The 25,963-nt window shown below is 41.0% G+C and overlaps 1 protein-coding gene across 2 annotated transcripts; it reads right to left on the reverse strand.

The window, feature by feature from the left end:
- Positions 1 to 10: 10 nt before the first annotated feature.
- Positions 11 to 25,963, reverse strand: tpp2 (tripeptidyl peptidase 2). 2 transcript variants are annotated; one of them, XM_076302877.1, is made up of 29 exons: positions 25,731 to 25,963; positions 22,816 to 22,944; positions 21,251 to 21,346; positions 20,791 to 20,895; positions 20,013 to 20,137; positions 19,185 to 19,348; positions 18,217 to 18,371; positions 16,948 to 17,024; positions 16,638 to 16,765; positions 16,154 to 16,402; positions 15,330 to 15,445; positions 14,721 to 14,892; positions 14,325 to 14,482; positions 13,021 to 13,097; positions 12,792 to 12,898; positions 12,445 to 12,599; positions 11,808 to 11,924; positions 10,926 to 11,026; positions 10,564 to 10,660; positions 10,043 to 10,180; positions 9,474 to 9,718; positions 8,499 to 8,577; positions 6,800 to 6,838; positions 4,454 to 4,608; positions 3,573 to 3,669; positions 3,301 to 3,431; positions 2,929 to 3,154; positions 1,842 to 1,961; positions 11 to 996 (listed from the first exon to the last, which is right to left on the reverse strand). In XM_076302877.1, the coding sequence occupies exons 1-29, from the start codon at positions 25,893 to 25,895 to the stop codon at positions 907 to 909; spliced, it is 3,813 nt and encodes a 1,270-aa protein (XP_076158992.1). In that variant the 5' UTR covers positions 25,896 to 25,963; the 3' UTR covers positions 11 to 906. The 2 variants fall into 2 exon arrangements, with proteins under 2 accessions (XP_076158992.1, XP_076158993.1); XM_076302878.1 differs by lacking the exon at positions 6,800 to 6,838.

Genomic DNA, 25,963 nt, shown 5'->3' on the forward strand with positions numbered 1-25,963 from the left:
TTCTCAGCTGTGTGAATAAAAGCCCAGTCATATTTATTCTGAATTTACAAAAAAAACTGTTACAAAACATGCATACATTTTACATAAATGTCAGAAAATAATAAGGATTAATTACATTTGATATTGCCTTGGTAACTGTTTGTGATAATTCACAACTACAGTTATTTTAACAGAGTTAACTTTTCACTTGTAACCTCAATGTTTGGATTGGTTTAACCATGTCATGACATATATCATAATCCAGCCAATAACCATTACGATAGTCACTGCTGAATGAGACTTTATCATGGTGCCATTCTAAGAAATTGCTCTCACAGCTCATAACATAAGTGTATGATGTGAAATATATGGAGAGCCGTCATGACAAAACACAGACAATGATAACTAGGCATTGTTTTATTACAGGCTATGGACGTTTATGACATGTCGGGATAAGCCATGACAGGTTTATATCATGTTTATGTTGATGTTATGATGAAAGGTTTATGTGAGGTACCGTTGACAACTGTTTCTGATTCAAGGAGGCCAACTCATCTGAGAGTGCCTTTTTTGACTAAATTCAGAACAACATTTTCTCAGCATTACAGAGAAAAGTTAAATTCTTTTGAAATGACAGTGAAATGTGCCCACTGCTTCTATCTTTAAATGTGCTCGAGCATCCAATTATGTTTCGCAATAACCACAGTGCAGTGTGCTGAGGGGCTACACGTACTGTGAGGAGTAATTAGGTCATTCTGTGAGTGTTCCGTAAAAGAACGTAGGAAATCAAGTTCCATTCCAACTTGTTATTTCTACTGCATTCATCAGGGTGAGAGGTCTGCCTTTGTTTGTCTGTGCATTCTGCATATTGAACATGTAAGCAGTCTATTGGCAGCCAGTTAAAACGACACATTTATCGTAGGCCCCTTAAAAGGGTGTGTACTCAGACGGGTACATAATGGGAAGCCAGTTGTCAGTAAAGTTGGCACAATGCATCCACTCCAAAGACCGCATCAGCTGCAGGAAACAGAGATATACAGTTTTAAAAATAAATTGACAGTACTTCCTACATAAGTATGTTGTGGTTGTCAGGCTTAATTGCTTTTGGTGTATTTTGCCAGATGAATGAACTGATTAGAGCTTGCATAAAAGTCATTCCAAAAGGAAGTTGTTAATGTAACTATCTGGCATTACAGATTCACAAATGACAGCATCAGTGTATGTGAAGGAAGTCTAAATGTTGTTTTGTTTTGTAGGCGTGTTTACGTACAGAAGAAAAGGGGTTCAATTGTAATTTCTACATTTTAGTATGAAATGTCATATTAACATAGCCTTTAAATCTTAATAGGCTGTGTATTCTCACTTATTCTTTTGATCAGGGTTTTGATTACAATTGTTTAGATTATAACTGATTTCAATATTTTGAGACCATCACCAGCAAAATAACGCTGTGTTGTGGGGACTGGTTTGCTCTACATCTGGCTACTGTGCTGTGGAAACCACACTAATATTGTTGTAAATTTGTTTGACATGTTGCACGGCAAAATAGCAGAAATGAGTTAGGTTATTTGTAGTGTTTTGTTAAACTAGAGAAACATGTCAGAGGCTGACTTGAGGGAGTTTGAGAGTTTATCGTTAATGATTTTTAAAAGTTTCATGGAAACTGAGTCACTTCTAATGAGAACTTCCTCGTCTGTGCACTGATCTACCGGTGTTTGTGTGTAGCGTGGTGTTGCATGCTATTAGATTGGCAAAAGGTTTTGCCCAGTTCATTTAATTAGCACAGGTTTGTTTGAGTCAGTATTTACACACTGTATTGCGCACTGCACCACTTTGCATCAAGAACAAATCATGTGACCTACCTGAGCACAGTTCTTCCAGTTGTCTTTGCTGGGTCGGTCTTCAACGATTTTAGATGCATACTTCAAAGCCCTCCCATACATCTTGTTCACAAGTGCATGCTTGTAAGAAAAGCTTAAAACCTGAGAGTAAAACAAGACAGGTTCAAGGACAACTCTTGTATGGTGAACGTGCTAATGTGATAGTACCCCGTGTACCCCTGTTGCTCGCTACGAGGGTTGGCCTGTTGCATTTCCTGGTTTCTGTTGATTGAGTTATTCCTGCACACCTGTTCCCAGTCACTAGTCAGAAATGGAAGGCAGCTGCCTGCTGCCTCACAGCTTTCAGCTGTCTAACGAGGCACTTGCCTTGGCAGGCATCAAGGTAGCAACTATGTTTCGAGTGGCCTGGCAAGATAGCAACACAGAACGCAGTTGCCAGGATACCAGAAAGCAGAATAACTTCGACTGCATCTTTCAGCTGCTGCCAGTTACCAATAGCTGCTCACAATTAAATAACATTTTGGACGTTGAAGGCAGCATGAAGGATGCATCTACGCTGCCCTCAAAACTCTTGGAAGTCAGCATTTTATAGAATATTGGATACAGACATGCCTGCCACCAAATGCTATCTTAGAAGGCAGGACTTTTTCTGATTCGGACACAGCCTTTGTCTGGCTCAAGTTGATTCTGTGTCTAGTCCAGTCTGTACCAAGTCAAATGCAGTCTTTGTCAAGTCTTGTTTTGATGGTTTTGTGCTGTTTTTGGATTACATTTCACCTTTAAAAATGGATTTGGATTTTGGGATTTTCATGATCTGAGTGTTGGACTGTCTTTGCCTGTTTTGTGATGTTTAATTCTAGCCTGCCTGTCATTAAACAAAGTTAAACCAAGTTAAATTCATTAAAGTCCCTGTCTTCTCCAAATTCCTGATTTGGTGTCTGCTATTGGGTCCAATCCTGCATGCCGGGCCTCGGACGGTGAAGGAAAGCTTGTGTACCAGTTTGTGGTGGATCAAAACGTGATGCAACATGAAAGGAAACAGACTTACTGACTGAAAGAATAACAATTACAATCCAATCTACACACACACACACACACACACACACACCTTAGAATCTGTGAGGTCTGCCCATTTCTGCACCTCCCAAAATGTCTCGGTCAGGGCCTTGGCCACATCCTGGGCTGCTTCATCAGAGCTGCCCACGACACGGGCACCGGCGCCTGCTCCAGCGATGGCTCCTTCCTCCTGCGGAGCCTGGAGCAGCTGGTCAGCCAGAGCACAGCCTTTCCGACACAGAGCGTCCAACAGAGACGACTTCTGTTTTTCCATGTCGCTACACACACACACACACACACACACACACACACACAAATAAAACATAAATAAGCAATAGGCGAAAGCTTGCATTGTGAACGTCATAATTTCCTGTGAAGGCAGCAGAGTGCTCATAGCAGTAAAGTACGGATATAATTTTAAAACCTCTTGATGGTGGCAGCGTCAGGCCTGGGGTCGGTCTTCATTGAAAGGTAAACTGCGAGGGCCGTCTGGTCAATGTGTGAGACGACCACATCCGCAGCATCTACGATATCTACCAGGCGTTTCAATCGCTCCTGCACAAAGGATAGGATAGAGTTAGACATAACCAATCATCTGATGAAAAATAGCTCAGGTATACAGCATCTCTACACATAGAAAGATTAGCCAGGAAGATTAAAATAAAACTATTTTTTCATATCTGAGTAGATGTGCACCTTCTCTGAATCAAGCTGGTGCAGGCGTTGAACATGAAGTGGTAGATAGGTGCTGAAGCTCTCCTTCAACTCATCGTAAATAGCGCTGTTGTCTAACCTGTAGAGTAAGCCACACTGATCATCACACTCATCTTCATCTGACTGTCCTGAACATGAAATGCATTACCGTAATTTTCCGCCCGTTAACTGAGGTTTACACATTGATTTTGCAAAGTTTCTTACGCTATGAGGTTAATACACAGAGGCGGGCTATACATGGGAACACAGTTCTCTTAATTATTCGTTCTGATTATTCGTTCTGAAGCACAATCTGATTTCGATTTATTGGGTTATGGGCTCTGTTCACTAGCTTCGGCATCGGTTTCCTTTTCGTTAATATGGCTGTCAACAAGCACCTGAAGATTAGTGCTTTAGTTGTACCAAAACGTAAGAAATATAATGTACGCGAGTCTTGATGTCCGTAGGCGTAGGCTCTGAGGAGCACTGCAGTGTGCCGCTCTGCTCGGCTTCAAGTCGTTATAAAAACTTAACAAATGTTTTCCTTTTTTCTAAAAACGCCAGCCTACGTGCAGTGGCTGCACAAAATAAGGAGGGAAGTATTTTCGGTGAACACACGTTTTGGTACAACCGAAGCATTACTTGTTGACAGCGATTTCATCGTACAGGAAACTGGTTTGGTGACTTCAAGTAAGCTTGTGCACAGAGCCCATTTGTCACTTTGGTTAATACACATGTGCGGTCAATACCGGTACACACTTTGGCTAATTCCCAATACACAGTCTTGCATTTTATACATAATGCAGCAAAAACAGGAGGAATTACTGTAGGTTTAGCTTATTGCTGGGTTACATATTGCAGAGATCTGAGAATAGCCTACTCACTTTGTCATCCACTGGATTTTCAAATCCCTGAGGGCTTCAGAGAACTCTTCTTTCACGTCCCTTTCTTTCTCTCCATCTTTCTCTTTATCCTTCATCCCTCCATTCTTGGCTTTGTTGGGAGCAGAAATCAGGTGGTAGACAAGCGGTACAACATCCTGAAAAGTCCACAAGAAAACACAATATTGTTTTACTGGCGCGTGAAACGGTCATCAGAACAACAAGGACTTCCTTTTCTTTACTTCTCCTGAAACAAGCCAAAATGGAGATTTCTCAAGAGCACCATAATTGTGCAGCAACACCACAATTACAATGCCGTTTGATGAAGTGTTTTATTACAAACACGCATGATTGGATGGAACTATTGGGAGGCACTGTGAGAAAGTTTCAAATAACCATGAATCAAAACACAGCTGGTTTACTTAACCCCTGGAACATCAGCCTGACCCATACAAGAGGCTGTCTGTCATGCTATACATTCATTTCTAAGAGATAACTACCTACTCAACTCTACCTTTATTCAACTGGAACTATCAGATTTTTGATATGATCCCCTTCATAAGTAAAACATTATTTTACATCTTTTTAAACTGGCATAGTATACAAACAAACAAGTTGTAATGAGCTGAGGTCTAAAAAATATTAAAGTTATACAAAGTTTAATGAAATGACAGCAATGACAATAATGACAATGTTTGACTAATTAAAAAAGAAAAACGCATATCCTGAAACACTGATTATACAGCAGTGAGAATAATGGGATGTGCATTCTAGGGGTAAATCATAAATGAACGATTAACAACAATCATGGGACTAGAATCCAACAGTCTGTCACACAAGAAATAGCTCTTAGATAAAGAACTGCGACAGAGGTCTTTGTTGCAAATAGTAAGGTTTAGGATTTGGAGACAATGGTATGAATTCAATGCTATATGATTTCAAAGCTTATTACGTGCAAATACTGAGCCAGACAAAACCTCTTATGCCACGGAAAAATAATGTTGTGGAATTTGAGCAAAACTTTGTCCCGGTTCCTATTCATTCAAGTGAATTAATCAGGCTCATTCAGGTGAGATAATCCCCAAAATTACAATACTGAAGCGAAAAATTAGACCAATAGTGACTTATCTTTTGAGGGAAATGGTGTCACAACAGGAGTGATGTGTTTAGCGATATAGGGTCATATTTTAGTGTTCTAAATGGATAGTGTGAATCGTGAGGGGTAAGTGTGTTTAGGGTGTGTCTGAATCTACTTTTCCTATTTTGACAGCGGAGAAAATAGGCTCCACACCAGGCGCATGGTTCAAAAAGGTTGTATTTAAGCTTCTTACTTAAGCAAAACAATGTGTTTTAAGCGCAACATGCAATAAACAAATGAGAGTGCCATTTGCCTTTCCCTTTCTACAGCGAGTCTAGTAGTATGACTAGTATGGACTTTATTAGGAAGCGACCGAAGACAATAGAGGTATGTGACTCACTGCTTGTGCAAAAAACGTGATTTATAGTTTCTTAACATATACATATATATTCTTACCAGATAAAAGCCCCTGCTGAATCCCATTCACTTTACTTTATGCTTTTTTAGAAATGTCACACATTTTCCTTTTATCTGAATAAAATCACTATTGAAATGTATAATTGGCTGTGTTGCTTCATGCTCCATGTTAGCAGAGAAAAAAAAAAACCTAAACAGATTTTCGATACTGTCGAAAGTGGCCGGTGTGGAATTCTACATGCCATATCATCACCATGGTTTGTTAACTGTGACAAAGCAAGCATTCTACAAAATCTGTAAGCCAGCTATGTTTCGATTAGATATTCAAAGCTCGTATAAAACTGCTCACAATGTTTCAAATGCAATTATCACCTTTCTGTCTATTTGCCTATTGATATACCTATCTATTGATAAGGCAAGGCTCGAAAAAAGGGTTTTTCTGACACCTCAACAAAATGAAAAAGCCATCTACCTTAGACAAGGAAAAGGTCATAAAGACATCATTCATGCCAGCGCATATATATATTTATATGTCTGAGCACAGGCACCCTTTATTACCTCTTCACAGTTAGCGGCACCCTTTATTACCTCTTCACAGTTAGTGGTGTTAAGTTGCAAAGAACAAACAAATGATTGGCATGAAAAAAAAAAAAAAAATGGACATTTGTTTACAATTATACTAACTATATGCAACACACACAGTTTTCTTTTCAACGTTACAACACCTGGAGGGAAAAAAAATATTGATTTGCATCATGAATGGGCAACTTCCCATGTACATTTTTTGTGTTTTTAACCGACAGTAATTTAAGCTAGTGTCTTTACAGAGTACAGTAACCTAGTTCAGGCAGTACCTTTTTAAACTTTCCTTGTCGTTTTGCTGTGGCCTGGCCCTGGTGGTTAGAATGACACATCATGAGAAGGAGAAAAACAGGAGCACACTCGTCAAACATCCTCTCTCTCTCCGTCTTTCTCTCTCTCTGTCTCTCTCTGTCTCTCTACATTCTCTCTCGTTCCAACTTCATTCTTCATTCTTCAAGTTGCATCCTCATCCAAGTGACTACACTGAAAATGTATAATCCCCTCATGCATTGCCGAAGATCTATCTAAATAAACAACTACTTGATTAATCGAGAAAATAATCAACAGACTAATCGACTATGAAAATAATTGGTAGATGCAGCCCTACAATGATCACCGATTTAATGGAAGAGAACTACACCCGTGGCCAAGTTAGGCAAGATGTTACACCACCAAAAGAATTATATAATTTCTACAAACACTACATGAACCTACATGGGGTGAAGTACGAGGATATGACGATCAAACTGTGTCCTCTCAATCAATTACATTATGTCTGAGCCCAGTCCACCCAATCATCCTGAAAAAACAGATGCCATGAAGGCAATTCCAAAAACTCCTATCCAAGTGGGGGAGGGGACTTATATATAGATAGATAGATATAAAGAACATAAACTGGGCCGTTAAATGTACAGCATTAGTAACTGTTCAGTTAGTAATGGGAACTTCACTGCTAAGCTTATCCTACAAAGGAATAGTGAGACCAGACCACAGGGAAAAAAATAATCAACTAATAGATTAATTATATAAATGATATATTATTAGAATTAAACTTAACTAATATCAACAATTTCCTCCTTCCTTTGATGTTCACCTGAATCGGGTTGTTGCCTTGACGTCAAAACAACATAAGAGCTGAAAACCTGTGTTCTAGCCTTATATGTTGTGGTAAAAAGTAGTCTAAACCCCTGTTCTAGCCTAATGTTGTGGTAAAAAGTAGTCTCCACCCCTGTTCTAGCCTAATGTTGTGGTAAAGGGTAGTATAAACCCCTGTTAGAGCCTTATATGCTGTGGGTAGTCTACATCCCTGTTGTAGCCTTATATGCTGCGGTAAAGGGTGGTCTCCACCCCTGTTCTAGCCTTATGTTGTGGTAAAGCGTAGTCTAAATCCCTGCTCTAGCCTTATATGCTGTGGTAAAGCGTAGTGTAAATCCCTGCTCTAGCCTTATATGCTGTGGTAAAGCGTAGTCTAAATCCCTGCTCTAGCCTTATATGTTGTGGTAAAGCATAGTGTAAATCCCTGCTCTAGCCTTATATGCTGTGGTAAAGCGTAGTGTAAATCCCTGCTCTAGCCTTATATGCTGTGGTAAAGCGTAGTCTAAATCCCTGCTCTAGCCTTATGTTGGGGTAAAGCGTAGTCTAAATCCCTGCTCTAGCCTTATATGCTGTGGTAAAGCGTAGTCTAAATCCCTGCTCTAGCCTTATGTTGGGGTAAAGGGTGGTCTCCACCCCTGTTCTAGCCTTATGTCGGGTAAAGGGTGGTCTAAACAACTAATCCCACTGGAAGATGTTACCTCAGGGAGAGATCTACTGAATCTGCAAGTAATAACAGTACCCAAACATGAATAGTCAGCCATGACCGTAAAGGTTATCTTGTCATCCAATTAGATGAGTCCCACAGTAGTCCCACAGTATTCCCAATGAGATCCCAAAGGGGGAAGAGTTTTTTTAGAAAGAAACAGGGCAACTCACTGCTTTCTTTCCGTACTCGCCCTTGGGTAGAACCAAGGATCCAGTCAGGTAGCAGCCGGGACCAGTGCCTTTAGGGATTCTGTAAAGAAGGAAAAACACAAACCCCAACCGAACCAAAAAAACAAAACAAAAACAATATTACTATTACCAGCCAACTGTGCGTTGTCTTTGTATCCTGCGTCATGTTGTGTAACGTTAAAGTGTAAATCCGGAGTAAAAACAATATTACTATTACCAGCCAACTGTGCGTTGTCTTTGTATCCTGCGTCATGTTGTGTAATGTTAAAGTGTAAATCCGGAGTAAAAACAACCTAGGGTCTATTTACGGTAGTTAACAACTTCAAACTTTTGATCGAGAGCAAAATTACATTAATTGGTGGCGTTTTGAGCAAGACCGTTTATTTACATTATCACTGAATGGGCTTACAGTGCAACAGGGCAAGGTGCCACGTCGCTACTTTATACCACTAACAATGCTCAAAATATAATTACACTTCCATGGTAGTGTGGTGATTGTACACTTTGAAAGTGTACAAAGAGGCAATAACAAGACCTGTATCTGAAGGAATAAAATTCCATGGCTTCCTTGTCCGGTATCACTATGTTTGCCAGATCGGGTAGCGGATCTGTAGTTCGGTGGAATGAGACATAAGAAACTACAAATTTGACTTGCATCTGATGTCGCAATTCATCGTACTTTCATAAAATTGTCTGTGGACATTGTTATTTGCAAAGCCGGTGCTGGATAAACAAATAGTGCGTGCGACAGAGGAAAAGTTCTTTGATGTTGCTTTAAGTTTAGCCAGATCTGCGCAGCGCTGAATCGATCAAACGAGCCCACTGATTTGACGATACCGGTGTTTAGTGTATAAATGACAAAAAATACCTGAACTGACCAGTCATAGAACAAGATTTTGTACGTTTTTGCACAACTCTGAAGATCAGGCTAATTGTGCTTTTCTACAGGGCACGTACTTGTCATCGGACAGGGCGGTGATGTAAAATGGCTGACAGGCTCCCGGGGAGAGAGTGAGGGAGTTGGCCTTCTTCTTGGAGAGCAGCGCAGCCCGGTGGCTCTCGTAAAGGTCCAAGCTGAGCGTGTTGGATAGGCGGTGTGACACGATGAAGGGCAAGTCCTTCAGGCGCTCCAACTCGGACGCTTGTTCGTGACGCACCTGCAGGCGCACTGTGTAGTCCCCCTTCTCCAGTTTGAGCGAGTACTGTGTCCGATTCAGCAGATCATACACACAAACACACAAGCATAACAAAGAGACTGTGAAAATGCCAAAATGATATCTATAAATTAACTGTGATGTAGTCATTGCTCTATGGACGACTGCCAAACATTATGACACTGTTAAATCTGTTTCAATACTTCTTCAATGGCATGTTTTGGCCTCAATGAATGCAGTGGCATCCATGCACTAGAAATGCCTGGCCAATGTAATCTTAAAATTCAACGAAACCCGTTTCACACAAGGACATTTTCTATGTGCACGGTGCTGTTTTTTTTCGTGACACTTGTTTTGTTTTGGGGTTACTACCTGGTGTGGATACGCATCTCCTGAGCCGATGAGTCTTTTGTTCTGGTCAAAAAGCATCCAAAGCTGGCTGTCGAACTCTGATTCATACAGCAGCTCACAGAGCAGTGGGCAGCTAGGCGTCACCTCTCCGCTTTTGGGCTGTATGAGAGAGGAGCATACAGCACAGTAAGAGGTGCTGGTGCACACACACACACACACACACACACACACACCTACATATAACATATAACATATACACATAAAGATCTGGAAAAAATTGAGACCACTGCACATATTCTGATGTCATCCTACAGTTGCTGAGTGACATTCGAATGAGTTGAAGGTCATATTCAAAATTAACAGACCACTGCAAATTTGAATATGACCGTCAACTCATTCCAATGTCACTTAGCCAACCATGACATCAGAAAAATGTGCAGTGGTCTCTTAATTTGCTGTATATATACACACATATAAGATATAACATACATACATACATACATATACAACATTGCATACACATACACACAGCTGGTACGTACCTGGTGAAAATTGTATGTGAGAACAATCTCATAGAGCTGGCGGTTGTTAGGAAGAACATCTCGAGCACCGAGAGCTTTAGTCTTAGCACTAGTGGGCCTGGAGAAAACAAAGCAAACATATACATACGGGACATGTATAGTGTGTAAGTTATTACATATGTTATATTTTTTTGTAAAATCAATGCAAGAACAGGCAATATATGATTACCATGGTGCAGTCATTTTTAAATGTATCATTGTGGAATTCAATGTTATTGTTAAAAACACAATAATTATGTTTGTTTACTGAACAAAAAACAAAGACTGGTTAAAGAAATATGTTTCTTAAAACGTAAAAGCATTTTAATGGTGCCATGGTGTACCTAAGAGGCTGGACCCAGTTCTTTAGAGTTATACTGGGCGAGACGTCTTCATAGCGCAGAGGTGATGTCACCTCAAAAGAGGATATACCTTCAGATGCATGCTGGGAAAAAGAAAGCCATAATGACGGTCAATGATGCAGAAAAAGAAAAGGAGACTATGGGTGCGTTCATCTTCAGGCCGCTTACAGTGCTGGCTTAAAGAAATGCGTGCTGGACTTCAGACAAGGCATGTTTGCATTGTGCAAAAAAGTCCAGAATGCATTGCTTTTAAAGGAGAAGTTCGGTGTAATATTGACCTAAAGTGTGTTGAAACATGATACCGAGTGTGAACTGTTGTCTCTGAACTGTTGTCTGCACTCCGAAATCTGGCGCTAGTTAGCCGATGCTACCAACAGATTTTCAATGGGGGTGCCTCGGGCATCGGACTAGCCATGCAAATAAATCCCTGTTTTACACCATTTACGAGGCTCAAAGTAGCTCCACACTTCATTGGTAGACTTCTGAGGGCCCTGACATTTAAAACGAGACATTGAGAACTTTGAAAAAGCACTGGTAGTTTATTCACAAGACGATTTATACAGACAGTACCTTCAGGAAGTTTACCGTTCGCCGCCATCTTTAATTTAGTCACGATAAGTCGAGCCACGAGTACGAATGAACAGGTACGATAAGGGTATGATAAGGGAATGATAAGGGATCAGATTCCAAAAATAATTCCGTGGAAATGCATGGATTCCAGTTGCTGCTCGGTATCATGCTTCAACACACTTTAGGTCAATATCACACCAAACTTTTCCTTTAAGCCAGCACTGTAGGTTGCTGCATGAGTCCTGACGCACCCCACGAGTGACTTAAAGGGAGATTTTGTTTGGATAAACTCACAATGTGCAAGGAAGAGGGCGTGGTCGTCAGTCCGTGGAACGAGATGACATAATTTATTGTGACATCACCCAAGCTGGCCCACCAGCGTGCTACACACACCTCTACGGTCCTTCCCGGCTGTAGTCACACACACACACACACACACACACAACCACAAACACAAGAACATATAAGAATCTTACTGTATTTTAACAACTACCACAGTGAAAAACAATCTATATGTGTGTGTGTGTGTATCTGTGTGTATATATATATATATGTGTGTGTGTGTGTGCGCGTGTCTGTGTGTGTGTGTATATATATATATATATGTGTGTGTGTGTGTGTGTGTGTGTGTATCTGTGTGTGTGTGTATGTGTGTGTATGTGTGTGTGTGTATCTGTGTGTGTGTGTGTGTGTGTGTATCTGTGTGTATGTGTATATCTGTGTGTGTGTGTGTGTGTGTGTGTGTGTGTGTATGTGTGTGTGTGTATCTGTGTGTGTGTGTGTGTGTATCTGTGTGTGTGTGTGTGTGTGTGTGTGTGTATCTGTGTGTGTGTGTGTGTGTGTATCTGTGTGTGTGTGTGTGTGTGTGTGTGTGTGTGTGTGTGTACCTGTGTGTATCTGTGTGTATGTGTGTGTGTGTATGTTTGCATACCAACACGGGAAAGGCTTCCGTCAGAGAGCCCTTTTCCAGCAGAGAGGAGAACTTGTAGAACTCATTGGCTCTGTAAGCTCTTTGTTTGACCAGGTGGACGGCGTGCAGCACAAACTTAGAGGACACGTCTCCCGAGTGTGACGTTAGCGTGATCTCTGCAGAGGACGAGAGACAGAAGACAAGGAAGTTATTGACCGCAAGCATGTATTAAACAGTTTCTTAGACTTTGTCACAAACAACACAATTCTAAGTGGCTAATCAGTGATCAGTCTGTCATTATTCTAGAACACCCTTCTATCGTATTAATACACACACACACACACACACACACACACACACACACACACCTGCCCAGGACGCCCCCTGAGGTACAGTGATGAAATGCCGGCGGATCTGACCCGGTTTGAAGTGGACATCAGTGAAAGAAATTTCTGGACTATGTCCATTTGGGACTCTACACAAGACAAACATAAACAAGTTATATAACAACAGACAGCAGATCCCATTTCCTTCCCAAAGGGAGTTTCATGTTTTAATGAATCATATATATGTATAGACATAAATGTTCCGTCTTACTTTGCAGGGATTATAACGGTGATGGGCACTCTAAAGAGAGGGCCTGCGTTTGGGGCTGTTGTGTCATATCCGCACACCTACAGGAGACAACAGATATGCAAATTACAGAAATACGGGCAAGAATACACACACGTTAACATCTTAGCAATACTATTCACAAAGATCAAATTCAGTATTTAAGGTCCAGAAAGTCAGCCTTGTAGGGATACTAAAAAGGCAGCTCCAAGGTAAGACCAAGTTGCAATGTTGAAACAAATTACACTTTAACATGTTCCTGACCACAATGTAGATTAGTCACAGAACCCTTAAAGGAAAACTTTTTCACATAGATCTCGGTTTCTCGAAGTCACTGAGTACTATCGGTACGAAAACAATCCGTGTTACCTAGCTCAAGTTGCTAAAGCCAACAACTAGAGCTACAGGGTTACACTCGATGACAGTGATGACACACGACTCTAAAGATGCCCCCAGAGTGTAGCGCTGTAGCTGCCTGGCTGGCTCAGTAAGTAAGCAAGTATATATACTCTTTTGATCCCGTGAGGGAAATTTGGTCTCTGATCTCCGTGCCTACTGGTCGGGGTTCGAACCGGCAACCCTCCGGTTACAAGTCCGAAGCGCTAACCAGTAGGCCACGGCTGCCCACATGCCAAGTGTGCCCTCATCAGCTGGGAACATGTTAGTTCATCCATCATCACAGTCATATCACAGTTCATGCCAGGAAAAGAACCATCAAACTGAACCTCATCCAAGGTTAAGCACAAACAACACTAGAGGACGAAAGGAAAGATGATTTCTAGCGCCATCTAGAGGCTGTGCTTGACAAGGACCAAAGGGCTCCTCATTAACCAACACCAATATACACCAATATACACCAATACGTCTGTATGTAGCTCAGGACTGTGCGTTAACTTTTTTGTTCACAGCAAAGGTGCTACAGAGGTTGACAGTTTTGTAGCACTATCCACAAAATCTCTAGCATCGGTACGTGGTCACAAACACCTCATCTGTAGGCTACACTCTAGAAAACATATTCAATAAGGTGTCACTAGTGCTACGCTGATAAATCATCCATAATACAGACTTCAGATTACAAATAAAACTGACTTGATTTGACTTGACATGTATGTAGCACTGTACAGCCCTATACTCTGGTTCCTTCTAGGATTTTTACGCAAACAATCTATAGTTTCAGTGTTCCTTATACAGAGGTAATTGTGACATCATAATGTGGAACTCTCGGTTCGCGAACATTCTAATCACATATTTGTGACCGTACTCCTCAACAGGTAAATACTCAGCCTTACCTCTGTATAGTGCAATCCCTCCCGTAGTCCCTGCGGGTCCACACGCACGTTGACATGACGACACTGATTCATCAGCTCTAGGTGGGACGGACAGTGTACCCATGATGCATTGCATGTGAGGGCTAGGTGCAGCTGGAGGGAGATGCGCACCGAGTTTTCTACAGGAGACAAAACCAATCGATCTCAGAGCTCAGAAATTTGACAAGCAGATTGGTATACTTCCTAATGCTCTGAAGAGCAAGAGTATATATATTTAAGGAGTTCAGATGCAAAAATAGTTACGTCAATCTTCACAAATTTGCAAAATGTGCATGTTGTTTTATTGTCAATTCCAGGTAATTTCTATCAAACTGCCTAACTTCTAACATCACTTGCACAGCTTTCTATTTTACTTACCTGTGTTCTCAGGGAACACGGGTTCGATCCCCACGCTGTGGTCAAACGGAGTGGCCACTTGGACGATGTCCCTGAGGTAAATGCCTCGCTGCGCTCCCACGGAAATAGTGAAGCCCAGATTGTTGGTAGGCACAGAGGCATGCTGCATGAGGTAGTCAAAGGCTTTGTCCACCTGTGTAAATGCATAGAGGTTATTCAATGTATCAGTGTGTGTGTGTGTGTGTGTGTATGCATAGTGGTTATTTAATTTATCAGTGTGTGTGTGTGCGTGTGTGTTTGTGTGTATGCATAGAGGTTATTCAATGTATCAGTGTGTGTGTGTGTGTGTGTGTGTGTGTGTGTGTGTGTGTGTGTGTGTGTGTGTGTGTGTGTGCGTATGCATGCATAGAGGTTATTCAATGTATCTGTGTGTGTGTGTGTGTATGCATAGAGGTTATTCAATGTATCGGTGTGTGTGTGTGTGTGTGTGTGTGTGCACACTCTATGTTCAGATAAAGAGTAATCATCCATACCTCCCTTGGAGTGCGTGGATTGCTCGTTATCTGATCATGGAATGATTCTTTTGGATTTGGAATACACCTTGTATGCAGACAGTAAAACTGGACTTGCCTGAATGATGCCATGTCCTTGTGCGAAGACCTCAATGTCATCAACCTTCAGAGCAGTATTCTCTAAAGCTCGTCTCACTGCTGGAACTGAGGGGCGAATACCATTCTGCTTCAAACCTACACACAGGCAGAAAAAAACGCACCTAAATTAAAAATACACATCTACATATGTTTCATCTGATTACTACACATTCAACACACATTTGATTACATTTCAACTTACATCTAAACATATGTCATCATAAAATAGAAAATAAAATGTTTGGAACAAATACTAAACTATCGTTTAAAGGAAGTGTTTAAAAACTCATTTATTTACCTTGCTTTTACCTGTAATTGATTCGTTATTTAATGGTTTCATGGTTTATATGGTTATCATTAACGTTGTTATGAAGATAAATATCCAGTAAGCAAGCACATCCAATAAGTCTGAACGGGGTGCTAGGCCAAAACATAAGGTGTAACTACAGTATAAAGAAAAGTCCGCACACCAATTGCTCCCAAGCATATTCTTTTGATCCGTGACGTTTGGGGGCAAACCCTTCCTGAGGGCTTTGTCACGGATTAAAAGAATACATTTTCTTGAGAGCGATTGGTGTGTGGACTTTTCTTTATAGTAAAGTTGTTATGAAGACTTGCTATAATTATTGCCATTATAATTTGTCTATTATTACAATTTAATATATATTTGTTTTTCAGTAAAACATTTTACTGCTATAGTAATGTTTATTGTTACTGTAAAAACCCCTGCTAAGCAAACATAAACATAAACGTAAACACACTAAGCTTATGACACAACAACAGAAATCAGATGTTTAACACTACCTGACAGCACCAATGCAATGCCACCACAGGCATTTGGAGAAGACATAGAGGTTCCGTTCATGAGTTGGGTTCCACGCAGTGTCCAGTTGGGCACAGATGCAATAGCGCCACCTGGTGCACTGATGCTGACCCCGAGGGCACCGTCTGTGCTTGGCCCACGAGAAGACCATGTGTACTGGTTGGGTGGAAGCTTTTCCCTTAGTGAATACTCGGCCACCATCATGTCAGGAGTAACATATGCTCCCACACCTACAGGTTTCAGGATACAAAACATTCACCGTGAAATTGCAGATTTGTATATGAAAGTCTGATTGGAACAAGAAGCTGACAATACAAAAACTTAATTGTTAAGACAACCTTCAACATTCAAGTAAAAGCTGATTAAGTCCTGGTTGTTGCAGACTGAGTGGCAGCATATGTGATTTATACATTTGTAAAATTTGTGTGCGCTTGGTTAGTTATTTAGACTCATGTTTGGACTGACCGATCACAGAGCTCGTAGTTCCCCCAGGACAACCCACAGTGGAGAGACATGGACCGTTGTTTCCGGCACTCGATACAAAAAGCACGTTATGCTTTTGCACAGCCTCATTGATTACCTCGCAGATCCTCCTGAAATCCACATGCACATCAACATTACAGACATGGCAGAACTCAAATACGGGGCTGATGAAAAAAGCTGATGACTGATGATAAATTAATCCCAGTAAGGTACAACCATACAACTAGACGACAATAAATGACACAATGGCATGATCACTTTTTGATTAAGACTTTAACAGGTTGCCTCTCACCCTGAGTTTGGCCAATGTGTGGCTTCGCCGTAACTGTAGTTTACTAAGTCACACTTGTAGTTGATCACTTCAATCATCTGTAGCAAAAAATAATAACATCAATCAGATCTCAAACTCATGCAGTAGTACGAATGAAAACATTTCTGACATCCTATACTAATCAGTTTAATAATCAGTTTAGTAATCAGCATTATTATTTGAAGTCTTCTGGATTTTCTTTGCTGTGTTAGATATTACTGAGTTCTATGAGAACATGTAAACAGCCTTTCATTTGTTTGCTAACTCTTAATGGCTGAAATTAGCTATTCAGCACTCTGCTTAAATACAAATGCAGTCTTGACCTGTGAATAACTTTTGGTTACATGTTCACACCTTGTAAATCACACAACTAGCTGGCAAGCTTACAGCTAATGGCCACTGGTCATTTCATGTCAACTATATGTACAAAGGTATTATAACACACTTAATCACTGAATTCATGTATTTCATTCAGATCCAGTGTCACAGTAAGCATGAGGGCTTTACGATTCGGATAAAATATCTAATTGCAATTTTTCTGATAGATATTGCGATTTGAATGATGATATAAATTTCAAGCTTCAAGCTTCAGTTCAATGTTCCAAATTTCACTTGGGCCACTTCTGATTGGTGGGCATGCCTAGTGCATGAGAGACACAGCACTTCTGATTGGTGGGCTTCACTGTCTGTCACACAAGGAGGATGACATGAATATAACAACCATAGATGTAACAAGATTAACCATTGGGACTGGGGTTGCGAGCTGCACAATTAATTGCAGCCTTTGCGATTAGCTAATTGCATTAGTTCAGATTACGATTTCATTTAAAAAATTGATTGCGCTGACGCTGTCAATAAGACACAAGGTCATGCGTAAAACTAAGATGAGAATGTATATGGTGATGGTTATGGTTGTAAAATATTTCCATTAGCATGTATCTCTAAAAGCACCACACCATACCATACCATACCACACCACACCCCACCCCACACCACATCACACCACACCACACCACACCGCACTGCACTGTAATGACATACACATCAATGTAACTGAACCTAACCTTGTCGTAGGGATCTCAGTTGTTAGCTATAAATCAACATGGTGATGGTTAGTGAGGTCCCCCCTTGACTGTAAAATGCTTTGGATGCCTTGAAAAGTGCTATGAAAATGCAATGTGTTGTTGTGTTGTTGTTGTTGTTTTTGTTGAAGAACATGGATGAAAGCTCAGTTATGAGGATGTCACATACCGCACGGATAAGGCCTGTCCCCGTTTCCATGGTGCTGAGGCGGGTGTCTCCGATCTTCAGGGCAAGGATCTGGGCGCCTGGTGCGATGCCGTTCCTCTCCGGCTCGTCAGGGAAGTGTCCGGCTGCAATACTGGCCACATGTGTCCCATGAGCACCTTCACATGCCCAAATGAAAGAAACAAACCATTAACCGATGTACAAGTAAACAACGTAGTGTACATTAGGGCTGCACGATTTGAGGAACATTTTTAATTGAAAATTTTCTGACCGATATTGCGATTCCACGCAGTGCTACCAAGTGAGGTGATGTACAAACGTATCGGTCCTTAGATGAAGCACTGATGAAGGTCTGAGGACCGAAACGCTTGTACATCACCTCACTTGGTAGCACCTTGGCTTGATGGATTAAACACTTTGTTTATTTATTTTTCAACGGCAAATAATTGTGTGCGAGTTTTTTTCTTGATTGACTGTTACATTGCCCAAAACTAACGCACCTGCACTGTCAATATAAAAGTCAGAAATGTGACAAAATTAACTGTGCATGATTATTTGTAGCTTTTGTGATTGGGTAATTGCGTTGGTTCATACTGCGATTACGATTGCGATAATTGTGTAGCCCTAATGTACATACACTGTAAGTCGCTTTGTACAAAAGTGTCTGCCAAATACCACAAACATCAACATAAACATTAACATTTACAGTGGCAATATTCAACACAGAGAATTAAAACTGGGTGTGGCAATTTACTTATCTAAAATCAATTACTTTTTTCATTACTCATTGAAAATCCTACATTGACCTGTATACCAGAATGTGGTTTGCAATGATTAAGCTCAAACTGTCCATTTGTCCCAGAGCTCATACTGTCCGTCAATACATATCGCTCATGCTGTCGATCAAGAGAGGGAATTAGTATAAAAGTATAAAAGCTTCTGATTTTATAGTGCAAGTGCTGTAAGCTTACCCCCACTAGTGACGATGCAAAGCGTGTTTCCTTCATCATAGATGTTGACGGAGTAGTTGAGCATCTCGGCATCACCGAGAGTAGCAAACTCCTGTCTTTCTCTGTAGGAGCTTAGCACCGTGCAAGAGGCCAGGTCCCCATTCTCTGTTGTGTCTACAACAGCTCTGATACACACACAGAGACAGATAAAATCTCATTAACATGAGAAGTCACACTTCTATCAATTTCAATCAGTCACAAAATTCAATTTCAATCAAAGTCACACTTTGATTAAGTAAAATTACAATCAAAGTCACAAAATTTCAATCAAAATCACACTTCGATTAAGTAAAATGATTGGTCAAACACTACGAGAGGTGATGACACTATAGTTTCGATATCGAATGTGGCTGCAATAAACAGTAGTAGCAACGCCTGCAAATATCAAAAATTGCAGTCGGAAGAATGTGTACATTTATTTACAGAAAAAGGAAGGTCTACATACTGTACACTGTTTCCTGACTGCTGATGCATCAGTTTGGAAATGTTAGGGCAAAGTGGGAAGTAGCGTTACGAATCCCTGATCAATGTGATTGAGTAGGCTGGACTAATGATTTCAAAGTTAACGCAACGTCTACGCCTGTTGCAATACTAGAGTCAAACCCAATACTAGTTGGGTCAGTAGTAAGTCTGGCATTACCAGGCTAACGTTTAAGTAAACAAGGATGACAGCATGCTTTGCTATGTTTATTTGTTTATAAAGTGTAACTACCGTATTTTCCGGACTATAAGTCGCACCGGCCAAACTATGAAAATACGGTAATTACTATCTTTCACAGTCGAACTTACCTCCAGGTGACCCCATCGTGCCAGAGTACGCAGTCGTAAACAGGACCGGGGTCACTGTACTTCTTCTCTAACGTGGTCAGTAGCTCCGCCTGGGCCTGCAGCTCCTCCTTCTGAAGCTTCTCCATCTGAGGGGCAAATGAATGTCATACACCAATAAACCACTTTTTCAACTGTTTCAATTTTCACATAAAGTTGAAAGATAAAGTTGACTGGTATTTAGCACATGCTTTTATCCAAAGCGTCACAGACTTGCAACGGCAGGCATCGCATCCGGGACCAGCCATCATATTGGCTGGACTGGAACTATCCATTTAAAGGTTGTATCAGCGATAGCGGGGATACGTCACTTCTGTTGATGTTCAAACAAAACAGAAAGCTAGCTTGCTACTCCCTCCCCCTCCCTCCCGTGCAATTAAAACTCTCCTAAACGCGCATCTCGCTGGTTATTGGTTGAAACACTTTGTTTTGTTTTTGAGGGGTTGTCAACCCTTGTTGGTAGCAATTGTTTTTGTGTACAGATCTCGGAGCCTAGGCTGCCTACAGAGACGCGTTTTTTTGACAGCTTGCTTATGGGGCAGGCAGCTAGTAGATCGTTAGGAAAGATTAGATGAATGTGATCATTTATGTTTGGGCCTTTTTTGGGCCAGAAATCGCTGATACAACCTTTAATAATAAGCAATTGCACTCACCGAATGTGCATAAGTGAAGACAGGTAGTGTACAAGAGAAAGTCTTTATTATAACATAGCTATGAATAAGTGTGTGTGAATGTTTCTCACCTGTGAGGGGTTTGGGTGCGCTTGGTCAAACTCCTCTATCCTACGGCTAACTTCAGCCTGGGCAGCTCTGTGTCCTGGATCCCACATTTTCTCCTTTCGTTCTTTCTGTAACAGGCAAGGACAAATGTGCACCTCCTCAAGACTTGTGAATTGGACAGGTCACCGTATTACACTGTCTCAAATTACTCATGAGATGAACAACACGCCGCTACAGCAGGAAGAGTCTACACCTCCCCAGTTAAAATAGCAGTTTTCGTGACGTGGAAAAGGAAATACAAACCAAACCAATACAAACCAAATTTGCATTCAACACAGAATGTACTGAATGCACTGTATCCAACACAGTGCACTGTATTAAAGACTTTGATATCACTTCTTGCATGAATTCTATTGTTACCAAAATAGCAAATGCAAAAATACATGGATGTTGCTTAATGATACTATTACTATTATCAATTACCTGTATTCTTTCTTTGAGGGCCTTAGGGAAAAAGTCAAAGCCATTCTTGATTCCTATGTGATACTTTCCAGATGGATTAACCCATGAAGTAGGGATCTGTGGGAAAATAATTATGTTTTTCAGATAGGGTAACACATCACATGTACGTCAAGAGGGCTAAAATACACCGGCATACATCCACTGGTGGAGTCTGATCAGTACCGCCAGAGTGAGGATGTAGAGAGAGTTTGGCCAACTAGGGAATCAAATGGGCGCCATGAGACCAATATTTCTGTAAGGGCCTTTTACATAATATACATATACAAACGTTGATGATAACGTTTATATGCTGTTATAATGGTGAAAATAAGCTGTTTATTTCAACGTAGCATATTCGCCCCATAGGGTTACGCTGTAGAGTCATCTGACGTTGGTATCCAAAATGGCGGAGTTGGCCAAACTCCGAGTACCGCACTGGTGTTGCACCACTTCTGGTCATCTTTAGTTTACGTGGCCATGGATATATATTATATAAAAAAGAATATAATGCAATTTTTAAATCATATCCTTGTCACAGTCTATTTCAAATTTCAATAGACTATAGAAAAGTTGTTTTATATTATAAGGCAGTGTTGCCAACAAATTCTCAACATCAGTAACTATTAGCTGTTTGAAAGGCAACATTGATGAGGTAAAATGTGACATCATTACATATAATTATTATACGTCACACAGGATTATTAAGTTCCTCTGACCACAGTTCCTGTAACTCTTTCAGCTCCTACTCCAGGGAACAGTCTTTTCCCTTTTCCGCATAGGCACCCTTTCTTTTCTTAAAATAGTTATATATATATAATATAGATATATAGACTTTATTCTTGCACTGTTGCACTGTTGGACTTAAGTCATTTGCACTATCACCATGACCACTATCACCATTGCACTATCACCATGACACTCACTCACACAGAGCACCTTACCGTACCTTACTATGCACAGAGAATCACAGGCTCAGTCCCTGCCTCAGTCATTGCAAGCGCCTCTTGATTGATTAATCACCACTATGTGGATACTGTTTTTAGAATTGATTTAGATTAAGTGTTAGTTAGTATAATTTGTATTTTAGTATATTTAGTATATTCTTTATCTTCTACTGTCCTTATTGCTTAGTTGTGTTTTTATATTATACTTTTAATTACTTTTTCTGCTGTTAGTGAATGTGTGTGTGTTGTCTGTATGCTACCGGGACCTTGAATTTCCCCTGGGGATCAATAAAGTATCTATCTATCTATCTATCTTGTGACCTAGGTCTATGTTGCTTGGTCCAACTTATAAGTCATGCCCACTATCAACCCAAGTTGAATGGGCAATTTGCAATTGACTGGGCAACCAGTTCCTATAGCCACTTGGCAGTGCGAATGCAAATGGAAAAACCGGTTTTGGGGGAGAGTAGTTAGTAGAACTGTTTAGAAGTGGACTGTTCCTATAACTAAGTTCCTGTAACTACTTGGTCGGAAAGGGACTACCATCAAGATGTTTGCAATAATATTTTATATGTGCTGTGTTATGGGGTGGGTAAATCTCACCTTAAGTGTCTTCCCTGACAGACCCACCACCGTCTCATCTTTTGGCTCCACAACTGTCGACATATTGACATCTCCACTGCCTGTCGTGTCAATGATGTCTACTACCTTTGGTTTCCCTTCCGTTGTCGTCTGTGTATAACCGAAAATACATACATGGTTAGTGCAATCACAAAGACATATTCCTGTCACAAGACTCAAAAGAGTCCACATAAAACAGGCACAATATTATCATCACACACAATACATTCACAATGTGTAATGTTCATTTCTCAAGTTGTGGAGGCCTAACCAATAAAACAGTAGGAACACATATGGACACACAGACATGTGATAGACACTTCCTCGATAACAATAAGACATTTGTTGGATTTGTTAAAAGTTCTGATATGTTTGGCAGGTTAAATGCAGGGGTTAAAGTGGGGGGAAAGGGGAGGAACGCAGTATAAAGTATATATAAGTATATATACTCTTTTGATCCCGTAAGGGAAATTTGGTCTCTGCATTTATCCCAATCCGTGAATTAGTGAAACACACACAGCACACAGTGTACACACAGTGAGGTGAAGCACACACTAATCCCGGCGCAGTGAGCTGCCTGCATCAACAGCGGCGCTCGGGGAGCAGTGAGGGGTTAGGTGCCTTGCTCAAGGGCACTTCAGCCGTGCCTACTGGTCGGGGTTCGAACCGGCAACCGTCCGGTTACAGGTCCGAAGTGCTAACCAGTAGGCCATGGCTGCCGTTCCAGTGAGGAACTAATTTATAACGCAACCTCATAAATTAATAATAAATATATTCTTTCATAGCAACGATATAGCTTGATGATATTGTTAAATTAAATGGTGAGTTAATTTTTCGAGTGTACAGAGGTTACCAAGAAGCCAGCAATTCTTGTCCAAAAAGTATTGCTACACCACGATACTCAATATGTTGTCCAACGGTGAGTCATTTTTCCCCGTTGCACAGACACTGGATTTTAGGGTTCCCCCACCTGCCAAATCCCACTTTAACCACTGGTTAAATGTAAATTTGTTAGCACAACACATAAAGACTACGCACAGGTCAGTTACATGAACCAAACTCGGAGTTCCATGGCCTCAGTCCCTGACTCTGATAAGCTAAACAAACCACGCTATTAGTTGATTATTCAGTGTGTCTCTCAAGTCAGACAAGCAAGCAGCCAATCACTTATCGGCCGCACTGCTCGGTAGCACCCTCCACATGTCGTGCAAAAATATACGCGAAACGCAGGTGCAAAAGAAAAAAAGGAAATCAGTTGAGTTGCCTACAGGCGCAGTTAATAAACAGTATGACTAGATCAGGGGGGGTATTCCAAATACGTGGTTTAGTGACAAACCTGGGTAAGTTAACTCAGAGTAAGTGGTAAACCTCCTAATAGAAGAGCTGTATGACAATGCCACTAAACCCCTCAGAGCACACATATGTGTGTATGTGTGTGTGTGTGAATTGTGTAGGTATGTACCAGTTTGGATTAAGGCTGGGTACACAACAAATCTGCTTCATCCACAGCTGTATAGAAAATAGAGAGATTTATGTCATTGACTCGCATTGCCTGTGTGAAGGTGCTAGCACAATTTTGCTCAGTAGCCCAAGCCGTTGGCATTATATAATACACTACTACACTTGAAAGATGCATCCTTGAAGAAAATAAAGTCTACTGAGCCAATTTGGAGAAATTCCAATTGAACTGTCAGCCTCCGTATAATGGCCACAGACATAAAGATTTTTTTGTTCCTGGAATCTCGAATCTGGACCAAATCAAACAGTCCAGTGCAGGTCACTTTTATAATACACTACCTACCACACCCTCTGGCTACACTCTGACTCAGACCAGAGGTTTTAGACCAGGCGTGTAGCACTGAGGAGGAGGCACTATATCAGGACTTTGAACACATTTACATTCAGCACGATGGTATTGTGCTGAAAATGTGTTGAAAATATCCTACAGGTTTAGGCTGTTCGAGCTCAAAAGTATCTTTCATTGTTTTACGGTTGACTGGAAACGATTTATATCTTGGAATGAAAGAAACATCCGAATCACAGCCCAAAACACTGGCCCGCGCATGCGTCGAAAGCAAGCACAGTTTGTTCTGAAATAAAAAAAATAAAAAATACATTAACGATCTAGCGTTACAAGTAAACCGGTAACTCCAAGTGTTTTTGAGCCAGATACTACATTTCAATCTAAGCCATCATGTCTGAGGCCACGTGTCAAGAAATGTGTCTTCCTATTCCAACACCTCAATGGCTACAGGCGACGTTGACCAGAGCCTGCGTGAAGCGTTGACAGGAGTTTGAGAGCAGTGACAAAGAATACACTTGAAGATATATGTGAGGGCTAACGCTAGAACTAGCTATCAGACTAACCTGACCATAATGATTGTCTTTAAAGCTGTCCCTGGCAGCTGAGAGAACATCAGTATGTTAGCAATGAGCTTGCAGCATTAAAATGTTTAAACGCCACTAACGTTAGCTACTTCGTCCATTGACATTTGATATTTGACACTGCGATGGCCGTACATAAACTGAAGACATAAAACCATAGTTGCCTGACGCTAGCTAGCGTAACGTTACTGTGCTATTGTTAGCAATCATCCTAACTTAAAAGCAATTTAGCTATCTAGATGGTTAGCCATAGCTAACTGGTGCCAACTGTATAATGATCGCGTGTGCATGCTAACTGATATGGTGTTATTCAAGACCCTATCACACAATGCAAACGCTGAGTAACATGGTGTTCTTAAACCTTTCCGTGAACTGTTTTTTTGTTTTGTTTTCCATTGACCCGGTATAGCTAACAGCACTTGGGGTCTGATGCCGTGCATTATCGTTAACGTTAGTGCGGCCTAATGCTAATGGGTGAAAGCACCGGTCTTGCATTAGCTATCTTGCTGTACCTGCATACCCGGGGCCCCTGGGTCCACACCGGTGTCGAGTATGGCGATAAGGACACCCCTTCCATCATACTCGGGAAATCTTGTAAGGAAAGACGCAGAACCAGTCTCTTTTTTGGGAAGCAACCCATGAAAAGGGAATGGTTCTTCAGCGGAGTGGGAAGCCATGATCGGACAAAGTGACGATAAAAACAATGCTAAACCAGTGAAGCAGGAACGCCGGTACGGACACAGTG

Source organism: Alosa pseudoharengus, unplaced genomic scaffold (assembly GCF_046254945.1).
Source record: "Alosa pseudoharengus isolate Yale_2024_CS ecotype anadromous, Long Island Sound unplaced genomic scaffold, YU_APseudo_1.1 YU_APseudo_1.1_scf_24, whole genome shotgun sequence".
NCBI lineage: Eukaryota > Metazoa > Chordata > Actinopteri > Clupeiformes > Clupeidae > Alosa > Alosa pseudoharengus.